This window comes from Artemia sp. Qi Xiang Cuo, chromosome 18 (assembly GCF_049724085.1).
Source record: "Artemia sp. Qi Xiang Cuo chromosome 18, ASM4972408v1, whole genome shotgun sequence".
Classification (NCBI taxonomy): domain Eukaryota; kingdom Metazoa; phylum Arthropoda; class Branchiopoda; order Anostraca; family Artemiidae; genus Artemia; species Artemia sp. Qi Xiang Cuo.
Window position 1 is genome coordinate 48,281,270 of NC_142811.1, and position 24,673 is coordinate 48,305,942.

At 33.0% G+C, this 24,673-nt stretch overlaps 1 protein-coding gene across 2 annotated transcripts in view; it reads right to left on the reverse strand.

The window, feature by feature from the left end:
- The window catches only part of LOC148941589 (protein ROP-like), an 81,867-nt gene that overhangs the window by 22,782 nt on the left and 34,412 nt on the right, over positions 1-24,673 (reverse strand). For both annotated transcript variants that reach the window (XM_089104503.1, XM_089104504.1), the window contains exons 5-10: positions 23,576-23,724; positions 17,910-18,119; positions 12,551-12,646; positions 9,540-9,750; positions 5,716-5,817; positions 802-948 (exon numbers count right to left, since the gene is read on the reverse strand). In XM_089104503.1, the coding sequence (XP_088960629.1) occupies positions 802-948; positions 5,716-5,817; positions 9,540-9,750; positions 12,551-12,646; positions 17,910-18,119; positions 23,576-23,724 (915 nt within the window). The remainder of the gene's footprint in view (positions 1-801; positions 949-5,715; positions 5,818-9,539; positions 9,751-12,550; positions 12,647-17,909; positions 18,120-23,575; positions 23,725-24,673) is intronic.

Below are 24,673 nucleotides of genomic sequence, written 5' to 3' on the forward strand. Positions count from 1 at the left end.
CTTCATTGTCCGAAATATGATCAAGTAATTTTGACCAATGCTACCGCTAAACCAATTTTACCGAACGAACGAAGTGGTCACACTTTTGTCCAGAATACGGTCGTGTTCTAGGTGCAATTATTTACCCTAATTTAAAGTTAAAATGCAATTTTTACCATGCCATTTTATGACATTTTACCAATGACAAATAAAATGAAATAAGATGATATAAAATGTCATTTTTATCAAGTTAACGAATAACGAATTTTACCTACCGACAGAAACAGCCAAACGTATGGAATGCGGTCGCGTCTGAGGTGCGACTATTTGCCTTATTTTAAAGTTGACAACAATTTATTGGTTTGATTCGGTTCCGTTTGTATATCTTGCATTTCAATTTTTGCAGGGCTTTCAAAAATAAAGTTTTTGTCTCACCAGCGTAAATTACGTGTTTACACAATACACACCACCAGGAAACTTTTATAAGGGGGGGGGGAGATTGAGTATGTCCACCCTCCCAAGACAGGATTCCATTTTTATGTCAGTTGTATCTACTTGAATGTTTGTTTTTCTGAAGCGAATTATCAAAAAGGAATTTCAGTAAAAATACACCATGCACTAATTTTCCTTCATTTTTTTTTCTTTATTCTGAATGCCCTAAAGTAAAAACCAAAACATTTCCATCACTCCCAGTCTTAAAAACGAAATTTTTAAAGTATCCTTCCCCTTTGTAAATACCTTTTCCGAATCTTCCGAATTTTCATTCTACAACTATAGAACGGAACCCTCTATGGTAAAAAAAAAAGGAAAAAATTAGCTTACCTCATTGATGACACAGAACCCAAGGTTTGTCATGTTGGTAATGATGGGTCGTTCAGGGTCTGGTATTGCCGCATGTTGAATAAGTTTAGTCAGATTTTCTCCAGATATTCCGTTTTTCGACAAAATGTAGAGGAGAATTATACGAATCTGTAAAATCAATTTAAATTAGTAAGGCTCCAATTTTAATATAAATAATCAAATTTAGTCCTCCAATATGCTCAGTTTAAAGTATTTCTAAATGAGCTATAAATTTAAATTAAACAAAATCCCCAAAATTGACAAGAACGTGCGAAACTGGAAAGTTGAATATTTAGCAGGTTCTAATATAATTCAAAACACTAGAATCAGAAGTGCCTTAAGGTGAGCCTCAAATTTTATTCGCGCTTCATTTTTTAGTGATCCGACAAATCCTATCGACGCCACTGCCCGGAAACTCACAGCGAAAGTAAAACCTAGTTCATCAGCGAGAACTTGAATTACGTGCTTGCTCCCTATTGGTCAATATAATTACGCTGCCAATCAGGAAACAATGGAATAATAAATTAATAGCTAGGCGATTTTCTTAAATTTTTTTTTTTAACGGGAGTTTTTTTTCTTTTACTTTCAATCGGTTGGCATTGAAGCAATGAAACTTATTGTAATAGTTACAGGTTGCAACAGATAAGCTCTTTCAATAATTGTTTACTCCTGAAAAATAATAGCATAAGAATTCCGACACCAACATTTTACCCAAATACCACTCGAATAGGTAAAAAAAAAAAAAACAACTTATTTTCATACCACATATGTATTCTACAATACCAACTAGCTCAATTAATTTTTTTTTTAAACATCAGAAGAAAATGTAAAAAAGGAATTTTACATTTTTCAGAATAAAAATTTAAAAAGGAAGAAGAGTGTCAAAAATCCCTTTTCCTTCTTATTATACAGAAATTCAAAAATTCTGATGAACTGTCACTACTTTTAAAGCAACTAATAATTCTAATTTTTGCTAAAAAACAAAATTCTATTTTAGGGAAACAAGCACTACCCCCACCCCTCAAGCCAGTGGAGATCCTTAGTTCTGTAGAATATGTCAAAATTTTAATTTGCCTAAATTTGACCAATATGTAGAAATAAACCGATATGAAAATTTTGCTAGTAATGAAAATTTGGCAAAATATGTGATAGCTATCTTAGGCGAAAAAAAATCATCAAAATAAAACACCACTCCATCTTTAAAACATAGAAATAGACGTAATGACAGAACGATCTCTCTCTCTCTCTCTTTCTGTGTCTCTCTCTCTGTCTCTCTGTGTTTCTCTCTGTGTCTGTCTGTCTGTCTCTCTCTGTCTCTGTCTCTGTCTCTATCTCTCTCTCTTTCTCTCTCTTTATTTCTCTATCTCTCTCTCTCTATCTCTCTCTCTCTTTCTCTCTCTCTCTCTCTCTCTCTCTCTCTCTCTTCATCACGACCATCCATAGCAATTATATGGCGGAGATATATCGACTTTATTATTGATCTTTAATTACTTTGGGGAAAAAATCAACATGGTTTAAAAATTTTAAATCGGGATAGAACCACATTTTTCGAACAGCATACTTTGAAAACATGGTCAGCTAAACCGGTAAGCAAAACAATCCGTAGATAATTCCCAAGAAAACATCTAACAACTCCTCTGTCTCTCGAAGCGGCAACGTTTCAGAACCATAATTGACCACTGTCATCACTGTAGCTTCCAACATTCTAATCTTGGTATACAAACTTATCTTCCTATTCTTCCATACTTTCTTCAACTGTGAAAAAACGCCCTGGGCCTTGCCTTTTCTACTTTTAACATCTTTACTGCATCTACCATCCTCTGCATACTAATGCATTGCATGGGTAATTTACACCATTACATAGGTAAGCGAAGCTGTGCACTTGATCGATCTTGTCCTTATAACGAAGCAAAACTCCACAACGGGTTTGTCAGCTTCGCATACCCCATGTTGCATCTTTTCAATCAATAGGGAACCGTAGGTTTGTTACCAGGATAGATACCAGAAAAAAAAAGCAGTGCAACACGCCAGAAGGTAACCAGAATAAATACCAGATAATCTAAGAGTTCGTGGTAACGAAAATTAACCTGATTTTCAAAAAAGGAGAGAAACATCTCCAGATGTCAAGCAATCTTAACCAAAACATTAGGCATATTAGAGAAACCTACTATGAAGGTTTCAAGCTCCTATCTAAAAAAAAAAAATGTTACTTTTTGCCAGAAGAAAAATCACGGACGCGTGTTAATTAGTTGTTTTTTTTGTTATTTCTTTCCCAGGGGTGATCGTACTGAGCCAATGGTCCCAGAAGATCGTAATAGGGCTCACTCGAATGGGAACTAAAAGTTCTAGTGCCCTTTTCAGTGAACAAACAGGTCAGAGTGCAACTAACTCCCTTGCACGCCCTTTTTATTCCTTAAGACATCCTGTAAAAATTTGAAGATAGGAATTGACTCAGAATCCATTGTTTACATATAGTGGCCTATTTGTTATTGGGAAATGGAAGAAAATTTTTCGGATAGTATTTCCCAGGGTAAATTTTACACGTGTGGGCGTTACACGGGGGCGATTTTACACTTTCTACGGGGGGCAAATTCCTTGTATAATCTGAAAAATGTTAAGTAATCAAATAAAAAACAATTTCTTTTAACTGAAATTAAGGAGCAACATAAAAAGTTAAAACAAACAGAAATTACTCCGCATATGAGGGGGGCAGCCACTTCCTGATCTCTCGCTCTTTACGCTAAAGTTTGACTTTTTGTCCCAATTCTTTACAAACGACTCCTGAAACTCAAAGGCCATTGAATTTGAGGTAAAGTATTTTTAAATAACTTTAAGAGTTTAGCGTGAAAAGCGAGGGATGAGGAAGGGGCAGCCTCCCTAAAATACAGAATAATTTCTGATTGTTTTAATTTCGCATATTGCATCTAACAAAACAGTGGAGAAATAGGAATTAATCAAGCAGTTTAGAAACCCAGACCTAAATAACCGGTTTCGTTTGCATTAAACACCTTAGGATGGCAGGTGCACTTTTACTGATAGTATGAAAGAGGAGTGCACGGAACTCGCCAAAACAAATGTTGTCTATAGCACATGTGGCCAAAACACGTGGACCTAGGACTACGAAATATAGCACATATGGGCCAATTGCGGATCTCGAGCCGCATGTGGCTATTTGAAAGTATGGGTAAGACTCACGAAAAGAAATGAATAAATTAAAAGAAATTCATGGAAATGGAATTGATTTTCACTAAATTTAAAATAAAGAAAGTGTGATGAAATATTTTTTACAATTCATCTACCTGTATGATCATAATGTCTCGACACAAAAAAAATCAAATAAAAGTTATTCCAAATAACAATTGTAATTAATACAAAAGAACTGTAGGAACTTCGATAGGATCAAAGTCTTAAACTGTCCGACACATCCATACAATCTGCGAGTGAGCCTTGTGGAAACTAGTGCCATAATCAAACTACCTTACTAATATAAGAAAATCAGTTTGCAGATTAGTGTCTATATTAGGCACAGCCCATTCCTCTGAGCCACTTTTTTCAACAACGAAGGTTATAAAATCAAGTTACCGATCACAACTCAAAAATATAATGGAGTTAATTCGTACCGTGCTAACGAACGATGAATCCTATTTCAGAAAATTCACGGCCAAGTTGCAAACACACATGCCATCTACGAGGAACAACAGCTAACCAAATTAAAATATTTATGTATGTACTTTTTTGAAGACTTACTCAAGAAAATAAAACACCGTAACAACTGATGTTTTTGATGTTTTATTCCTAATATTGGCCCTCATGACGAGAGATTATTGAAATGCGTCTCCACCTCTTACCTATAGTCTATTATAAATCAACACGTCTATGGGGAAGATTAAATATTGCTAAATGACTTTGGTTATTCATATCATGTTTCTCAGGTTTCCACGCTGCAACTGCTATGTTAAAGAATGGAAACATCGCCGGAAATATGCTTATACAAAGAAGTTCCTCACAATCTTGCACCTTCACTGGAAAAATGCATGAAGTAGATAAAATAAGGTAAAGAATATGGCATCTGATTATACAATCCCTACCGGCGGTATTGATCTCCGTTTCATGACCCTTCAGCCAAGAAGTACAATGAGGACTGGGGGCTAGCCATCCTGTGCTTCCACACACCGTTCTCGTTTACCTTCCCCAGATTTCACCAGGTATCCATTTACAGAGCTGGGTCAACTCTGGCTGAAATTAGTCATTTCACTGATTCCCGTTCAAACCAAATTACCAGCAACCAAGGCCGTATCCAAGGGGGAGGGGTTAGAGGGTTTGACCCCCCCCCCCCCCCTGAAATGTTTTTCCGACTCGTAAAAACGAAAAAAATTATAAACAAATTTTTGATGTGTTTTTAAATTTAATTTTTTGTGTAAACCCCCCCCCCCACCTGAAACAAAATCCTGGATATGTTCTTGTCAGTGAAACCAGGATTTGCAACCCTTTCCTCACGGACAAAGGGTCTCAAATCTAGCGCGCTAGCCACTTGACTACATGAAGTAGAAGTCAAAAAGCAAAATCAATACCCAGAAAGAAACCGCTAGAAGGCTGACTAGGTCATACTTACTAAGTGACTATTAAATACCAAATAATGAATTTGTGAGCAATTAATTATTTTTTATTAATTGATAACACGATTAATATCAAACAAAAATAAGTTAATGTAGGACCCCATACAAATCAATAAAGAATTAATGAAAATACAAATATTAAGTAAAAATTAAACAAATAAATGATAAAATACTATTATTTAGAGCTCGGGACATTCAACAAACCGAAGAAATTCAATTCCATTTGATTTAGTTACTTTAAATAAAACATCTAAATAATATTAATTACAACACTTTGTACCTTGTCCATGGGAGAAACATTTTCTTCAAGCAGCAAAGGAACAATTAGTCGCATGGGATCTTTGACTTTCTCTCCTTCGGCGTCAACACCCATTGCCAAGTCCTGAAAATACGATTTGATAGCTGCATAAAATCCACTGGCATATTTCCCTTGCAGCAGCGGAGGTGGGGGCATGAATTTTAGTTTCTTTTTTGTTTACTTTTTGTTTTTTTTTGTTTCTATTTCTTACTTCTTACTTCTTACTTAATTTAGTTTCTTTTTTGTTTACTTTTTGTTTCTTAATTCTTGTTTCTTACTTAATTTAGTTTGTTTTGTTTAATCCACCTTCACTTTGCTCAGCGAAGCTTCTGTTATTCATACACAAAAATTTAATATTTACGATCACAGTACTAATAAAAATATGAAAATAACTTTTTTCTAGACACTTCATCTATAAAAGCTATACATTTTTTTACTTTTATCCAGAAAAATAAATTTTTTTATACTAAAATAAAAAAATGGGGTAGAAGAAGATAAAAAACGGCCCTTGAACGGGACTACAGACCTTTAATTTTCAGTCTTAAATATTTCAATTTTGGCAGGTAGCAGGAAAAACATTATTATTTACTTGTTAGTTAAACTAGAATGTTAAAGCGGTTAAATTTTTTACATTTTTAATCTTCGGCAAGTGCGTTTTAATGGTAAAGCGGTAAATCTTTTTTTAAATTTGATTTTATTACTTTTAATGTTTGGCAAGTACATTCTAAAAGTGGAGACCCTTTTTTTATATTTTATTTTATTACTTTTAATCTTTGGTAAGGGCATTTTAATGTTAAGGCGGTAACCATTTTTACATTTCCCTTTTACTGCTTTTAGTCTTTAGTAAGTATTTTAATGTTAAAGTGGAAAAAAAATATTTTACTATCTTTAGTTTTCGGTTAAATCTTTTACGACAGAAAAGGGCATTTAGCAACAAAAGATCTTTTGAATCCATGCTAGGGCGTATCCACGATTTTCGTTGAGGGGATGGGGTGGGTTTACAAAAAAATATTTAATGCATCAAAAATGTTCTTAAAATACTATATCTCTAAAAATCTTCTTAAAAAATGCATCTTAAAATACTAGCCTCCAAATACTAGCAAAATTACATTGAGAAACTTGAGCTAAATTAAAATTACCATGGGCTGAAAAAAGGTAAAAAAAAGGATGCGGCACTAGACCCTTAAGGTCCAAACCGGCGGTGCTGATCTCCGTTTCGTGGCCCTTCAGTCAGGAAGTGCAATGGGGGCCTGGGGGCCAGCCAACCAATGCTTTCGCAAAACCTTCTTGTTTTACCTTCCCCAGATTTCTCCAGGTACCCATTTAGAGCTGGGTTGACTCTGGCTAAGCTTACAGGGTCACACCACTGACCCGCGTCCCAAACTAAGAAACTGACCACACCAGGGATCGAACCCGAATTCACGGATTCTCAGCCCAGCGCGCGTCCACTTAGCCAGAACGGCTCAAGGCTGAAAGTACATGATTGAGTAAAAGGGTATTCTATCACATGCATTTTCCAATTCAATATTGGTGTTTTATATTAATAAACGAGCAATAATTGCATATATATTTAATTATCTCTAAAGTTTTTCTCTAACAGGACATTATACTTACTGGAAATTGTCATACTATCTATTTCCGGCATGAAGAAAACGACCTAGATAGGTCAAATTTTGGCAAAATTCGTTTCCCCTAAAGACAAAACAAATCATAATTGATCATTGCATATAAGCTAAAAGAAATATGCTGCGTTGACTATATAAATGGAGGTCTGCCCCAAAAAAGGTTATTTGGTTTCTTATAAGAAATCTAAGAACGAAAATAATTAAGAAAACGGAAAGAAAAATATTAAATTTATAGACAAAAACAAAACATAACAAAGAATAATTCGCAATAAAAGAAAAAACTCTTTCGTTAAGGCTACTTCCAAAAGTTAATCTTTCTTCTATACCCTATATGCTGTTTTTTTAGCACTGAAGACGGCAGAGGATCTTGCCAAAATATCTCTATCCTTTCTGTTATTCGTTGTTACCAAATAACATAAATAGGTTCTGAGACCTCACTGAAAATTAATGACGGACAAAAATAAACGAAGAACGATAAAAATCAAGGAAACAAATAGACAAAGTAAACAAGGGTAATTTTCAACCAGTGAATGATAGAAAGAAAATATATATTTTGGCAAGATCCTCTGCCGTCTTCAGTGCAAAAAAAATATGTAGAAGAACATATAGAAGAACAGATAAACAGATAACAGAGAGAACAGAAGAACAGAGCTTTCGGAAGTAACCTTAACGAAAGTTCACAGTTTCTTAACGTCCTTGAATGTCACCCAAATAAGACAAACATATTCTTTCTTTTTTTTACCCAAATAAAAGCAAAAAATAATCCTGACAGCAAAATTGTAAATGAGCGAAATCCTATTCCGCTTATTTGAATTCGCTAAACTTCATTGCTGAAGAAAAAATTAAGCTGACATAAATTGGACAATGGAGCATTTGAAAAGTAGCGCAATTTTTAAGCGTGTTTTTATTTTACCCAAATAAAATAATAATTCTTTCCAACATCCCATTTTTCCATGATGTTACTAAAATAACAGCCTGAAAAGAGTTGTTTATTTGTCACAATATGAATATGCTCTAAAGTTAATATAGTATTTTTTTTCATTTATGTCACTAAAAATGCGTGAAAAAAAAACAAATAGCATTATTTTTGGCTTGTCTAATTGATGCTAAAAGTTAGGTTTTTAACAGTTGATTTAAAGCCAGTTGATTTTAGTTAAATAATTTGCATTTAATAAATATATACAAATATTTAATAAAATATTTATTATTAAATATTTAATAAATATTTTGTAATACTTTAATAAATATTTAATAAATATTTGTATTACTACAAATCTTTAATAAATATTTGTAGCAATATTTGTACATCCAGGGATTTAGTGAATTTAGCGATTTATATAAAATCATAGATGATTGAATTTTCTTTCAATTAATCCTTAAATTTGCATTCTATAAATTACGTTGGGTATAACACACCGCCTTTTGGATTACCACTTGGAATGTAATCAAAAACTCAGGTTCAGAGTAGGGTGGAAGAATCATAATATTTAGAAGGAACATTAAAATATGACATTTCTAGAATTGGTTAAACACAGATTAATTTACTATTATTAGCTAATTACTGATTAATTAATTAACCATTAACACAATTTTCTTCTTTCTTTCTTATAATATTTAGTTTAACGTGGGTTCAGTGCGAAATTGACTGGAGGTCCGCAAACCAGGAGACTTGAGGTTTAAACTGAACAAATTAAAACTGAACTGAACAGTTCAGTTTTAATGTGAACTAATATGAACTAATACAAAAATATGAACTAATATGACACTGAACTTAAAAAAACTGAACAAATTAAACTGAACAAATAAAGGCATGACACAAAAGGACTTATAAACATTTTGGGATGATTTCATAATCAAAATATACATTCCAAAATAAAAAATCATTTTATTATTTTTTACTGTCCACCTGAATTACAATATTCAAAAAAAAAAAAAAAAACATTACGGGGGAGCAGAGGATTTTCAAAACTACCAAAATGGAGCAACATCCAAAATCGGCTGAGAAACACTACTTCAAATCCATTCTTTTTAAATGTTAAGAAAATCAAAATGTAAATAAGATTTTCAATTTTTCAAGAATAGCCACTTCGAAAAAGGCGCTGATTTGAAGAACTAACATGCAAACGCCTAAACAGTCAACGGCGCAAACATACTAAGCATGACAACTCTGGCAGGCCTCACCTGTTCAACTTTACAAAGACGACTGACTTCACTCTGGTATTTTTTCATACAGTCTTCAGCCAGATTCTGGAGTGAAGAGTAGTTACTTAGCTCCTTTTGATACTGTGGCATTTTCTTGATCATCATAGATAGATCACGAATTGATGACTTGTCACCAGCAGTCAGACTCTTCTTTGAATCAACAAAGGTCTTCAAGTTCTTCGTAATGTTTCTGCATAAAATAACCAAAAAGTCTCAAATTAGAGGCTCCTCAATTAGATTTTAGGGCCAACCCTAAAATCTAATCTGCCTTTCTTTCTTTAGGGCCAACTAAATTTTATTAGGGCCAATTAGATTTTAGGACCAACCTGACTTTTTTTCTTTGGGGCCAACTAGATTTTATTAGGGCCAATTAGATTTTAGGGCCAACCTGCCTTTCTTTCTTTAGGGCCAACTAAATTTTATTAGGGCCAATTAGATTTTAGGACCAACCTGACTTTTTTTCTTTGGGGCCAACTAGATTTTATTAGGGCCAACTAAATTTTATTAGGGTCAATTAAATTTTAGGATCAACCTGACTTTTTTTCTTTATGGTCAACTGGATTTTATTAGATTTTATTAGGGCCAATTAAATTTTAGGGCCAGCCTGCCTTTCTTTCTGTAGGGTCAACTAGATTTTATTAGATTTTATTAGGGCCAATTAAATTTTAGGGCCAACCTGACTTTCTTTCTTTAGGGTCAACTAGATTTTATTAGATTTTATTAGGGCCAATTAAATTTTAGGGCCAACCTGACTTTCTTTCTGTAGGGCCAACTAAATTTTATTAGGGCTAATTAGATTTTAGGACCAACCTGACTTTTTTTCTTTAGGGCCAACTGGATTTTATTAAATTTTATTGGGGTCAATTAAATTTTAGGGCCAGCCTGACTTTCTTTCTTTAGGGTCAACTAGATTTTATTAGATTTTATTAGGGCCAATTAAATTTTAGGGCCAACCTGACGTTATTCAGATTTACGGAAGGAAAAAAAGGAAAGAAAAGAAATATTAAGAAAAGATGAAACGGAGCGCTAATGTTGGTTTCCTCTTCTCTTTTATAAAGTAAAAGAAAAGAGTTTTTTCTTGTACTTTATATGCATATATCTGTATACATACCTATATATCGTTAATTTTTTTGCCTATATATTTATTTCCTCCTTTATTTATTGATAGAGATCGGTAAAATGACATCATCGAACAGTTCGAAGTAACGAACTGTAAGTAAGGAGCGATCCGGCTCAATAATAACCGAAACTCTAAGAAACAGGGTCTTGATAACAATGGATACATCAAAATAAATATATAATATATAAAATTTATGAAATTCATGAAGTTTAATGTTACCCATTAAAAGTTACGAGCCTAAGAAAATTTGTTTGAAAAAGGGGAAACACACGTAAAACATCAAGTGATCTTAATGAAAATCATACAATCAGATTCAGCATATCAGATTTTTGGGCGTGAATATTCGGATACCGTTAAATTTTCAATGAAGGTCCTGGTTAAGAGCCAAACTGTTTAAAATTAAATAGTTAAGTTGATGCAAAAGCGAGGCGTCACCCAAATGTCAATTTACCCGTCAAACAATAAAGACACATATACATATTATATATAGATATATATATATATTTATATATATATATATATATATATATATATATATATATATATATTTGTGTGTATATATATCCCTCAAAATAATAAAAAAAAAACTATACAAATTGACAGAAAACAGAAATCAAAAAAAGAAAAAAACCTGCTAGTTCGGATACATAAAGGGGCAACAGACTCAACACGGGGCAACAGAAAAATATGAAAATATTAATAATAAGGTGAGGTGATCTCAATCCTCAGTCGAAAAAGAAATTGGAAAGGATTAAATCAAAATACCATAAAAATTGAATCAATTAACTAAATAGGGGCCAACCAACTTAAACAAGACGTCACAAAAATATCTACATAATAGTACAAAACGACAATAGTAACAAAAAATCAATAAATCAGCACATCTTATCATCAGTATGTTTGTCAATTGTTTATCAAGATTAATTTGAAAGATTAAAGTATAACTGCTTACTTTAATTTTCCAGTAAGAGGAATTGATACCAGGGTCGTATCCAGGACTTTTTTTCGGGAGGAGGGGGGGGGGATATAAGAGCATTTTGTTCGGAGGGAGGCGGTACAAAACTTTAAAAAATGCATCAAATATTTGTTTATATTCATTTTCGCTACCTTTTTACGAGTCAGAAAAAACCTTTAGGATGGGGGGGGGGGGGTTCGAACGTCATAACCTCCCCACTGGATATGGCCTTGATTGAAATGTTAATGAAAACCTCTTTTGGTTTACTATATGAAGTCTGAATGTTCTGTAGCAACAGCCGTCGGGTTATCTGAAGGATCAAAGTAATAGAAAGGAAATTGTTCAAAGACAGAATGTCAAACATCCCATTAATTTTATTTGGGTCTTTATTTTACTTTTTAGATAGTTATTTCTATAATTATCTTTTATAACTAATATTAATAGTTCAGTTATTTCAGTTAGTTCTTCCATAGTTACCCACAGTTTAGTTAGTAATTACTTAGTCAAATATTTATTTTTTTCAGTTAGTTAGTTAAAGATCAAATAAAACGTGCCAATTTTGGTCATATTTTGGAACCTGGTGAGGAGATGAACAAAATTGCCAGGTGATCTAAGCGCCCTTTTTCAAGTTGTCAAGTCTCTTGTCACTTCGTTTCAGCTATTTACTAATAATAATACTAACAACTCACCGCAGCACCAAGCCGCCTGAGGCCAACACAGCTACGCACTCTCCTCCTCCATCCCTATCTATTTAAAGCCTCCCTTTTTACACCCGCCGACGAAGTTCTCATTTCCTTTAAATCTTTCTTCATGACGTCCTCCCACCCAAGATGAGGATGACCTGCTTTCCGTTTAGCCCTAGACGGTTATTTTAGAACTTTATATCTACAAGTAAACATTTCAATCCGGACTTACTGCGAAACTACTGCAATGTGCTGATGCCGTAGTTCTTTCCACTGGTCATCATTTTCATCAAGAAGGACATCTTTTTCCACACCCGAATTCAAGTACCTAAAAAAGAGAACGGATCGATCAAATCTACTACAACCGTCAGTAAGAAAAAGAATCCAAATTCATAGACGAATAATATTGGAAGCTAGAGGTCTTGGAAGCTTAGTCTCAGAAGTAAAGAGTACAAATCGATCTAGTTTTGTAATTAGAAATTATGCAGTTAATTTGTGGAATGGTTTCCCGGAGAGAATTAGGGAGTCAGAAAACCAGTTTCAGTTTAAAATTAGATTAAAAAAGTTTTTGTTGGGTGGGAATTAAATATTTTTTATTGTTGTTGGTCTTTTTTTTTTTTTTTTTTTTTTTTTTTTTTTTTTTTTTTTTTTTATTCGGGAGAGTTAGATAGTATTGAAAGGTAAGAAAAGAGTAGGAAGAGTAAATGAGTCTGGTCTATGATGAAAGATTGTGTGACATTGCTCAAGCCACAATAAGGGCTTGATAAAACGTCATACGTCCTTACCATTTCTACGTTTGGTTGATAATGTTATTTTAAAAATCTGGTAAGTGTTAAAAAAAAAAAAGAAAAAAAAAAAAAAGAGAACGGATCGATCAAATCTACTACAACCGTCAGTAAGAAAAAGAATCCAAATTCATAGACGAATAATATTAGTATATGTATTTATTTATAAATTTATTGCCCATCATAAATGTAAAATACAACACTGATGGAGTATAAAGAAAGAAAATGGAAAAAAAAATTCTGACAAATACAAACAGAACCAAAACAGAGAAGAACAGACAAAAAGATATTACAAATACGGGCAATTATATGTAAGAACAAACCTATAATCAAAGACGGACAATTTCAGAGGTGCTTTCACCGATCATCTGCCTCCGATATCTCTCATTTCTTTTCTGTACGGCGGACACTGGACTTGCAACTCCATACCGCAAGGATAGTAAGCTGTTATTAGCCCAGAGAGGCAGCCTTAGCAAATATTTCGCATACTTGTAGAAACACTTCCGTATATCCCTAATATCTGAAGCAGTAAGAAGAGACCAAAATCATGTATGAGAATCATGTAATAAATTCAGACTATAGGTATGATCTTTATCCATATTTAATGAACTGAAGGTCGTTTCAACACAATAAAGTGCCAATGCGGAATTTGAATTTGTCTAAAATTTTGACTACAACATCTTTTATTTCTGACAATATCTCAGAGATTCACTTTAGAAAAGAGTCTATTGGAATACTAAAACGGCTAAAGGAAGATTTTCCATGATCGGATGAAAAGTTTCTTTCCAGTTACATACTGGAAAGTAAGTCAGTTTTTTAGTATGCTAAAGAAAAAAAATCTACTGATCTTTCTATTTTTAAGCTCTTGCAACTAACCCCCTAATTTAACTGATAGTCTTTACGACCTGAGCTTCAAAGGGGGCCAGTACAAGATATTTTTTATGGGGAAACCTATCTTATTAAGGTCTATTACGCTTAATCTACATCGAATTGTTTCTTTATTTCCTACTTCAAAAAAAATAAAAAAATAAAAAAGGCAAATTATATGCCAATAGCTAGATCTTGGCATTCTTACATCAAAGACTCCACAAACAATTGTTAAGTGGAAAATTGTGTACTGGAGGCGCTGGAAGCGTTATGCTGGATATACAAACACCATGTATTTCCCTGAACAGGTGTTATGAAGGCGCAAACGTCGGAAATAGAGGTGCACGGTGTTTGGTTTCGCTTTGGTTTTTGATGCGTTTTTAGTTAGATGTATGTAATCACTACTTTTTTATATGACCCTCGGGTATTCCAGTACATATTATATTATTATTATTATATGACATGTAAAAACTTATACAAATATCTAAAAAAATTACGATTTTCGGAGAGGGACACCAACTCGAAGTCCCCTCCTCCTGCGTAAGATACTTTTTGAGATGCAGCAGGTTGATAGGGTAAAGGTACGGCACTGGACCTTAAAGTACACAATGGCGGTGCTGATCTGTTTCAATGCCCTTCAGCCAGAAAGTGCAATGTGGGGTCAACACCCTTCCTTCTTACCTTCCTCAGATTTATCCAGGTACCAATTTAAGGCTGGGTCGACTTTGGCTGAGATAACACTGTCAAGCTAATGACCTCCTTCCCAAACCAAATAACACCCCGGAATCGAGCCCATCCCTACTAGAACAAAGGATTCCAAACCCATGAACTTGGGGTTATTTTTTCATTACTTTCCCCTCGTTTTAGGGATATAGAATAACAGATTGCCAAAGATTGTGCTTTTTGGCCATTTATCTAAAGTCAAAAGGGAAACAGCTCGTTCCCAACTGAGACAAAAAAAGTCATAAGAAAGGATTTAAAAAAATTACAACCAAAGAGGAATGGGTAAAGAGTGAAGCATTGATTAGATTGGGACGGAGAAAGTGCATGCAGCTCAGTTGCCCCAAGACAGCTTAGTGAGTTATTTGTGGTAATCGTAGTGGTAGTTTTCAGTACCAGTGGTCAGTGCTAGTTATAAAGTTCAGAGCACATCATAATAAAGTAAGCAACTAAATAAAAGTGAATCTTTGGCACCAATCTGAGCGTATGAATAAACTAGAATATTAATATAATGTATTACATAATGTATATTAAATAATGCATTACAATATGCATTGTAGTGGCCTTGGAGCGATTCGTCGTTTTAAAAATTTCTTACCTCAGAGAGTTTTATTGCTTTTATACTATGCTTTGATCCACCAATATGCTTCGTATGGCTGTATGTTATGGGCAAGTAATTTTTATGTGAATTTTAAACGTGTTCAGACTCTTCAAAATAGAGCGATGCGTCTTATTGGTGGGTATGTTGAAGGTGTAAATAACACTTCAGCTTGTTTCAACAAGTTGCAAGTGTTGAATGTAGGACAGCTATGAGACTACCAAATAGGACTTTTTGCTTATCAATGCTGGAATGATGTTAGTTCAGAGGTTTTTCGTGATTATTTTAATCAAAATAGGTCTTTGCACCATTATGAAAGTCGTCATGGTAGTGATTTCATTGTTCCGAATAGAAGTGGAACCAGGGCCGGCTTCTATGCTAAATTTTCAGGACTTAATGTGTGGAACTCTATTTCGGATAGCATTCGGGTGGCTGAACACCTGGGGTTATTTAAAAATAAATTGAAAAGATATTTGTTAGGTCAAGGTTCATAGTTTTTTTTTTTTTTTATTATTATTATTATTTATCTTTATTATTATTATTATTAAATGAATTGATGAGAGATTGTTTGTTTTTTTTTGTTTTTTTTTGTGTTTGTATGTAATTTGTGTGTGTTGTTTTTTAGTGTATGTACCCGCCCAGTCACAAGTGCTTTTTGGTATCTTTCTTGGGGCGGGTATTGGCATATTTGTTAAATGTATTTTGATGTTAAATAAAATGAACTGAACTGAACTGAACTGAATATACTAATTTAAATGTGTCAAAAATTAATTAAAATTCATTAAGAATAAAAGAATTAATTAAATATGTTAAAATGTTATTAATGTATATTAAAATATGATATATTAAAATAAACGATAATAATTAAAATTAAAGCATATGAATAAAAACAACGAGCACAACTGACAGAGATTAGTTTTCTTAAATGTAAGAGAAATTGCCCCTCCCCCTTCTCAGCCCTATTCTTCAAATTCTCGTATAACAATACTCTACGACTGATAATCACCCCTGAAAAAATTCATCTCTTGAAATATTCTCAGTGGGGGGTTGTGGGAGAGCTGAAATATCAAAAAGAATTTTAAGGCCATTTTCACAGTTGTCGAAGGGAATCCTTTGAACATATCTGTTTATATAGGGGATACCCTTTACCTCCTTAACTAGAATCATTACAAAAGACCCTATTGATGTTTGGATTTCCACTAAGGGTCTTATTTTTCTTTGGATTTAACCCTGAAATTTCCTAAAATTTCAAAAACATAGAAGGATCTTTTGTTTTAAATTTTTTTGAATTAAAAAAAATTGCTAGGGTGAGTTAGTCTGCAAAATATAAGCTAGTAAGAAAAAAAGCCCACAGATATAACTATTGTGTCCATTTGGCAAAAGGTCCGAAGCCTATCAAAAGTAATATATATATATATATATATATATATATATATATATATATATATATATATATATATATATATATATATATATATATATATATATATATATATATATATATATATATATATATATATATATATATATATATATATATATATATATATATATATATATATATATATATATATATATATATATATATATATATATATATATATATATATATATATATATATATATATATATATATATATATATATATATATACAAGCAATGGTTTCGTTTCCAAGAAATATCCTTTTCCTAGTAAGGTTTTGCATTGCTTGAAATTATTGAAAGCTTCGTATTTTCAGAATTAGGACAAAATCATGCTTAAAAAAATAGTCAGGGATATCACTTAGCAAAGTTTCTTTAAATTAAGCCAATTTCCTCTGTCAAGTAAAGTATCGTCCGTCAAGTGCGTTCGAGCATCTTTTTCGCTTTATCGCGTTACATCTGGCACATTAGAGCTCCGGTAGATTTAAGAATAAAAAAGGAATAAATAAGAAAGAAAATGAAAACAAAGAATAAAAAACATAAGAGAAGAAAAGCGAAAATAAGGTTGCATTCGACCAAAGAAAATACTCGATGAAACAAAACGGATATTTTGGGAGGACAACTGCTTCCCTTCTTCAAAACAGGGCTGTGGATTCGGAGTCGTGAAATCGGAGTTTTAGTAAATTTTTGTTGAATGGAGTTGGAGGTGGAGTCGGTATATTGGAAATGTCTAGAGTCGGAGTCGAAGTAGGTTACAACTTATAACAAACTCCACAACCCTGTTCGGAAATATTAGAGAAAGTCTCAAAGAATCAAGTTCACATTTTCTGAGCGAAGATGCAAACGATATAGAATAGATGAAAATAAAAAGAAAAAAAGCATGGAGATAAAAATCAAACAAAAACCCAAATTGGAAAAATTATAAAGCATAACGACGGGAAAAAACAATAACAGATAAAACCAAAATTAAACGAAGTAAAAACATCAACAAAAAAACAAACAAAAGACTCAACTCAAAAAGCTAGCCACTCACCCAAAATCCAACGACTAAAATAAATTGTTCTCATTAAGATAAATATTCTCATTAAGAAGCTAGAGAAGTGACGCTTAGAGGCACATTAGAGATTCGGTAGATAAAAAAGAGGAGACTGAAAAAAGGAATAAAAAGAAAATAAAAAGAAAATCAAACAGAAACAAACTTGTAGACATCATTTTCAATGGGAAGCAAATCATATGCCATGGCTTGAAATGTGAGTTCATGCAACAGAGGTGAGACGCCATCAACCCCACGATCAATGATTAAAAGTTGGGACTTCTCAGGGCCATCTCCCATTGTAGGCTCATCTGCTTTGTAACCATCAAGCTTGTGCTGAACAATTTGAGCGAATTCGATATTTCTCTCGTTATCACTAAGAGTAAAAATATTAAAATTAGTTCAAATTAGTTCAAAATAAAATAAAATTAATTAATTTAAATTAATTATATTAATTAATTTTTTTTAATTAATTTAATTATTTTAATTAATTTAAATTTAAATTAATTAAATTAAATTAATTAGTTCAAAATAAAATTAAAATAAAAATTAGTTCAAATTTTGTGTTTTAAAATTTTCAGTTTAGCTTTAATAATAATTTCTGTGCAAATTGCCCGCCTTTCTTAACATTCCTGTCATGATATCCAATGTTACCAAAAAAAGTAGATGGCAATAATTACAAACTCCGTAGCTTTCATATAATTAAACGAATCAGTGGAAGAAAAAAAAATTCTACCTTGGAGTGTTCCCGGTGGAAATTATAATTTAATTTGTACTTACTTCAAATTTGATGCGAATTAAAAGCAAACCTGGAGCGGTTTATTAACTAATGCGCCTTAACTTACATTATGATGATAATCAAATGAGTAGTTTTAATGAGCATTGAGTAAAGTATGACAAATGTGAGTGTTAATGCCATAATACTCATTAATTCTCATAGGTTGGGTTATTTGCCTCTACTTTTCCCATTTTGATGGTGATTGTGCAAAAGCTAATACACCAAAGATACTAGTTAACCGCATTCACAAAAATGTAATTAGCAAAATTAATTTTCGACCGTTCCAGCTGTAACCTAGGTGTATATACTCGTATACTTATCAAACTCCACACACGTATGAAAGGAGAGTTAATATATAAGGTACACATCATTGCTCAGCCACAAGTAACTAAGGTGAGTTTTGAGGTAAGTAACATGATGCTACTCCATTTCGTTAAAAAGCAGAATGTGACAAATATATTTTCTTCGCAAGATAAACATAGAGCTTGAATATGGAAGAATGGCAGAGTAGAGCAAATAAATTTAAATCAAAATTTTAGGGAGGGGGGAGGGGTAAGTCAGTTACAGGGAGACGTCTTGGACTTTTTCATATTCATCGCGCATAACTTCTTTATACTGCCCAGATAGAATCAAGTGGTCAACACTCACTTTCCATAGCAAATATGGATGCATATCTTTATTTTTACCTTTTTTTTTCACAAAAAGTTGCCCGCATTCCGCAAAATCGTAACATTTTCCGCAAAGTATAGTATGTGGGAGCATATAGTTACCACTACTCTCATTCATTTTTTTTCAAACAGACTTAAGAGGTCATAAGGAAAGATTTAAAGGAGGTTGGAAATTCATGTGAGGGCTAAGGAGTGAAGCTTTGAATAGGTTGAGGTAGATGAGAAGTGTGCACAGCTGTGTTGGCCACGGATGGCTTGGTGCTGCTGTGGGTTGTTAGTAGTAGGCTAGATAGTGGTAGCAAAGGCCTATATAGATTTTTAAATAGCAGTCGTGCATTCGCAGGGATGTTTGTGACTTCAATCTAGATTACAGAAATCTAGATAAATTCTAGAAATCTAAAATTTATCTAAAAAACTTGATTTCTATTAAATCGTACATAGTCAAATAAAGTGAACGGACTTTTCTTCTTTTTTTATTTCTACTGATTCTCTTTTCGAACTTTTATATGGCACTCAAAAGCAGTAAATCAAATTGAAAATGTAAGTAAATACAGGGAAAATCATAAAAATCCAGATTTCTAAATTTTAGATTAGATTTCTAATAAAGATTTCTAAGATTAGATTTCTAAGATTAGAATAAGATTAAAGTTAGAATAAAGATTTCTAATATTAGATTAGAAATCTAAATAAAGTGTCTGTAATATCTAACCAATAAAGCGCTTCTGCAGTATGGCATCAAGCTTTTTTTGAAAACAAGTTCAATTCATAAAACATATTATTCCACCCCGTAAAGATCCAGAATTGAATGGTCTAAAAACATTTCCGGTCTGATTTTTAAAGAGAACAACAAATACAAAATAGAACAATTGTTTTATACCATCTATATCAACTTTTTTTTGAATAATAGTCTTTGAATCATCGAGATTTAAGGGTGCGGACTGACAAAGGGTTATAAGAGTGAGGACAGAATGTCAGCCCTTTTTTGTGCAGACTTTCCGTTTATAAAAATAAATACTCAAATAAGAATATTCGTATGGCCCAGGGACCAATTAGCACATTAGCAAGATTTAATCAGCTTCCATCTCTATAGCAAGTATTTAAGCATTGAAAATATTCAGTTTTATCGGTCAAACACTCAAACTCAATCATCTGGATAAAAAAAACGCTCAAACTGAGCGTCAATCTAGAGAAAATTTCGTAGATTGAAAACTGGGACAGGATATACCTATAACGAATAAATGATTTAGCTTTTAGCTTAAAAAATTGCTTTTAGTTTTCCAATCTACTACTACTACTACTACTAACAACTCACAGCACAACCAAGCCGCCTGAGGCCAACACAGCTACGCACGATCCTCCTCCACCCCAATCTATTCAAAGCCTCCCTTTTTACACCCGCCCACGAAGTTCCCATTTCCTATAAATCTTTCTTTATGACGTCCTCCCACCCCAGACGGGGACGACCTGCTTTCCGTTTAGCCCTAGATGGTTGGCCGAAAAGAACAATCTTCGGCAATCTGTCATCCTTCATCCGCACAACGTGCCCTAACCACCTTAACCGTTCTTTCATTATAGACCTAGAGAGCGGTATTGAACCACATTTTTCGTAAAGCCTATTGTTTAAAATATGGTCAGTCAGCTGTGTACCCAGAGCAATCCTTAGGCAATTTCTCTGGAAAACATCTAGCAAATATTCATCCGCTTTTCGGAGCGTCCATGCTTCAGAGCCATATTTGACCACTGTCATCACTGTAGCTTCTAATATTCTAATCTTGGTTTGCAGTCTTATCTTCCTATTCTTCCAGACTTTTCTTATCTGTGAAAAAACACCCCGTGACTTGTCTATTCTATTTTTAACATCTTCACTGCTCCCACCATCTTCACTAATAATACTACCAAGGTAAGTGAAGCTTCCCACCTGATCAATCTTTTCATTACCCAACGTCACCTTTTCATCTTCACTTATTCCTAGCCTTAGTGACTTAGTCTTCCTAATCTAATGATTAAGAATATCACTCCTTGTCCAACAACCACTTCAATTAACACTAAATAAATAAATTTTTATTCGTGTTTACTAAAGTTTACATATACAGATTTTGATTAGCCTGTGCTTCGAGTGCATTTGATTCGCTTAATAACAACTTATACTTACTTAGAACAGATCAAATTATTTTATTTAACATAAAAATACAAACAAATTAACAGCAGCCCTTTACAAAAGCCCGAAGGTTTGTTTATGATGGCTGCAAATCCATTATTATACAGCTTTACAACTACTACATAAAAAATAAATAAATAAATAGAAATAATAAATAAATTAAGCGAAACAACATTCAACTTTCTAATCATTCTCTTTTATTACCCAAAAGGTAACACTTCAATCTACTCTTGAGCTGGCTTACATAAAGCCACTGCCGCATTTTACCTGCAGTGGTCGGTAAAGTGCGGCTTTTTGGCCCCTTAATTACAGCTCTGGTATTCTGTTCAGTAAAACTCTTCAATAACATAAGGATGAGCTAAAATCACATAGAATATAAAAATTAGGACAGAGACTTAGCATCCTTCCCTTATAAAGGTTCAGCCGTGACTCTAGCAACGTTTTGCTTATCGGTGTTACAGGATTCTAAGTTTATTTATATTTAAAATAAATATATTTATTTTTAACAATATATGTATTAATATTTTTTATATTTAAGTAATCTTTTATATCTATCAATTTATTATTTTTCCATGTATTAAAATAACTTTAAATATATTTATTTTACATATAACTTAATAATTGTCAATATATCAAAGTAATATTTTTAAAATAATAAATTTATTTCAGTTTTATGTTTTTATTAATTGACTTATGTGTTGGATGTTACTAAAATAGTGGCTCTGAATTGAAGTTGGCTTTCAATACGCATGAGTGTGCTTCAGGGGGGGGGGGTCACAATTTTAAAAAACGCTAGAGGAAAGAAATAATTCGTGCAAAAAAAATCTCAGAGAAGTTACTGTTTTTTTAGAACCTAAAATATAGTTATAGCTTTGAACTGTCTAACACGATATTGTTGCAGTTAGATTTAACTAACAAATAGTTAAAATTTGAATAAAAATATTTCAAATTCCCGGGATCGTCGTTCATGGCTAGCCATTAGTCATACCAGTTAGATAGTTACCATCTGTATGCGTGATTAGTCATAAGAATCTTCCAAGACACTAGTGCTTCATAAGCAAAAAAATAGCTAGATATCTTGAAGTACCAAGTACAGTGAAAATGAAATCAGATTGGAAAATCAGCCAAAAAAAGCATCAAACACCTTAAGAAGATATAGTGTTTCTTTGAAGGTTGTCTTTGGGAATCAACAAAGTTTTCATATGTAAATTCTTACAGACAAAAGCGTTGTCACATTCAACTCATCAGTTTTGCTTATTAATTTTCACAATTCAATGTGACAACACTGCCAAAAAGAGGTGCTGCCTTAGGTGCTAATTTTGTATGTCCTTGGGCACTTTAAATTTATCCTTAGTAAATGGTGTGATTATAATTATTATTATGGGCAGATTCAATAAACTGAGTCAAGGCTCAAGCAACAAAGCCCATTATTTCAGCAATTCCAAAATATTCCTTTACACTATCTCAAGCTAGAATCTTATAGCCAGCCACAGCAGTACCCGTAAAAAATGTTTATTAAAATTTGAAAACTCTAAACTACAGCAACAACTACTTATTCTGAATTTATAGAGGTTGAAGAAGGAATCCACACCAACACTGTAAGCAAAAAAAAATCTCGGTATTGTTATACCACAGAGAACTACTTAGGGAGTACCTGTAAAAAAAATTCCTTCTTTTCGTTGGCTGAAATTTTTATATAGGCGAACCAATCTGGTCAAACTTAAGTTTTTCCTCTTTTTACTGGCTTAGCATTGCACAAAGGATATGCTAAAAATAAGAAATTACGTACGGTAATTGGAAAACGAAAATACATTACAAATGTAAACCAAGTAAACTAAAGCATAATTTTTATCATATAATCCTACCTTTACTCGTAAACGCTCCCCCTCCCCGAAAATTTAAAAAATTAAAAAATTAATAAGAGTCCTTTTTATCCCCCCTCCCCAGTGTTCAGAGGAAAGTAACCTCTCTTTTCACTAATATATCCATGGTCTTTACCCGTGGTTATAAGAATGTTTGCATAAGCAGAAATAATAGGAAATAAACGTTATTAAGACGCCTACAAGGGGATTCACGAAGACGTTTACAAATTGTTAAACATAAATTATAGACAAACATTCTTTGGCGCAAATCTGAGCCAATAATTTATCTCACAAAACCGAATATAGTTGGCGAAACTTTTTAATGTGTGCCTTCAACTTTGAAAACCTGACTTATATTTCACTTACGCTCGATATCTCACAGCAGGATATTCCCCTAATGTAGCACAAAGGGTGGCAATTTGCTCTGCCATTCTTTCCATTGCAGCAGTCCTTTGCGAGGCTTTGTTTTGATTATAGTAACATTGGAAACCATCAGGAAAATCAAGTGAAAAGACCTACAAAGAAAAACAGAAATATTCAAAAATGAAAATCAATTGAAAAGAAAATCAAAAATGAAAATCAAGTGAAAAGACCTACAAAGAAAAACAGAAATATTCAAAAATGAAAATCAAGTGAAAAGAAAATCAAAAATGAAAATCAAGTGAAAAGACCTACAAAGAAAAACAGAAATATTCAAAAATGAAAATCAAGTGAAAAGAAAATCAAAAATGAAAATCAAGTGAAAAGACCTACAAATAAAAACAGAAATATTCAAAAATGAAAATCAATTGAAAAGAAAATCAAAAATGAAAATCAAGTGAAAAGACCTACAAAGAAAAACAGAAATATTCAAAAATGAAAATCAAGTGAAAAGAAAATCAAAAATGAAAATCAAGTGAAAAGACCTACAAAGAAAAACAGAAATATTCAAAAATGGCATTGGTCGCTCCAAGCTACTCAATTGAGAATTACGTCCAAGGAATATAAAAAAAAAAAAATCGAAGAATAATACATGTTGATGTTTATTTGGAACTCATATCTGTCTGTGAACATTCCCATTAAATGTTTATTCCCGTTCCCATTCCCCATTGTTTTTCCCATTCCCATTCCCATTCCCGTTAAATGTTTTCTTCTTAAAAAAAAGAATTATTGATTGCGCCAGACTCTTTTTCTTTTCTTTTTTCTTGGTCTTTGCTCCAATACTCATTGCATGCCTGCACACAGGGTGGGATCACCCCTAAACTAGGCTCAAGTAACTACCTCTGGAGAAACTGAGTAACGTTCTTTATCCAATTTTGGCCACACACCTCCATCTGCTCATGATACATGCTGCTAGGCCAAGCAGCAATAAGAAAATAGGCAACCCCTAAAAGATCTGACCCCTACGAAGTACATCAACATCCTCTTCTTAGTTTGAACTCAGAATGGTCCTGAGCTATTTTATTTCATACGTTATGGTTTAAC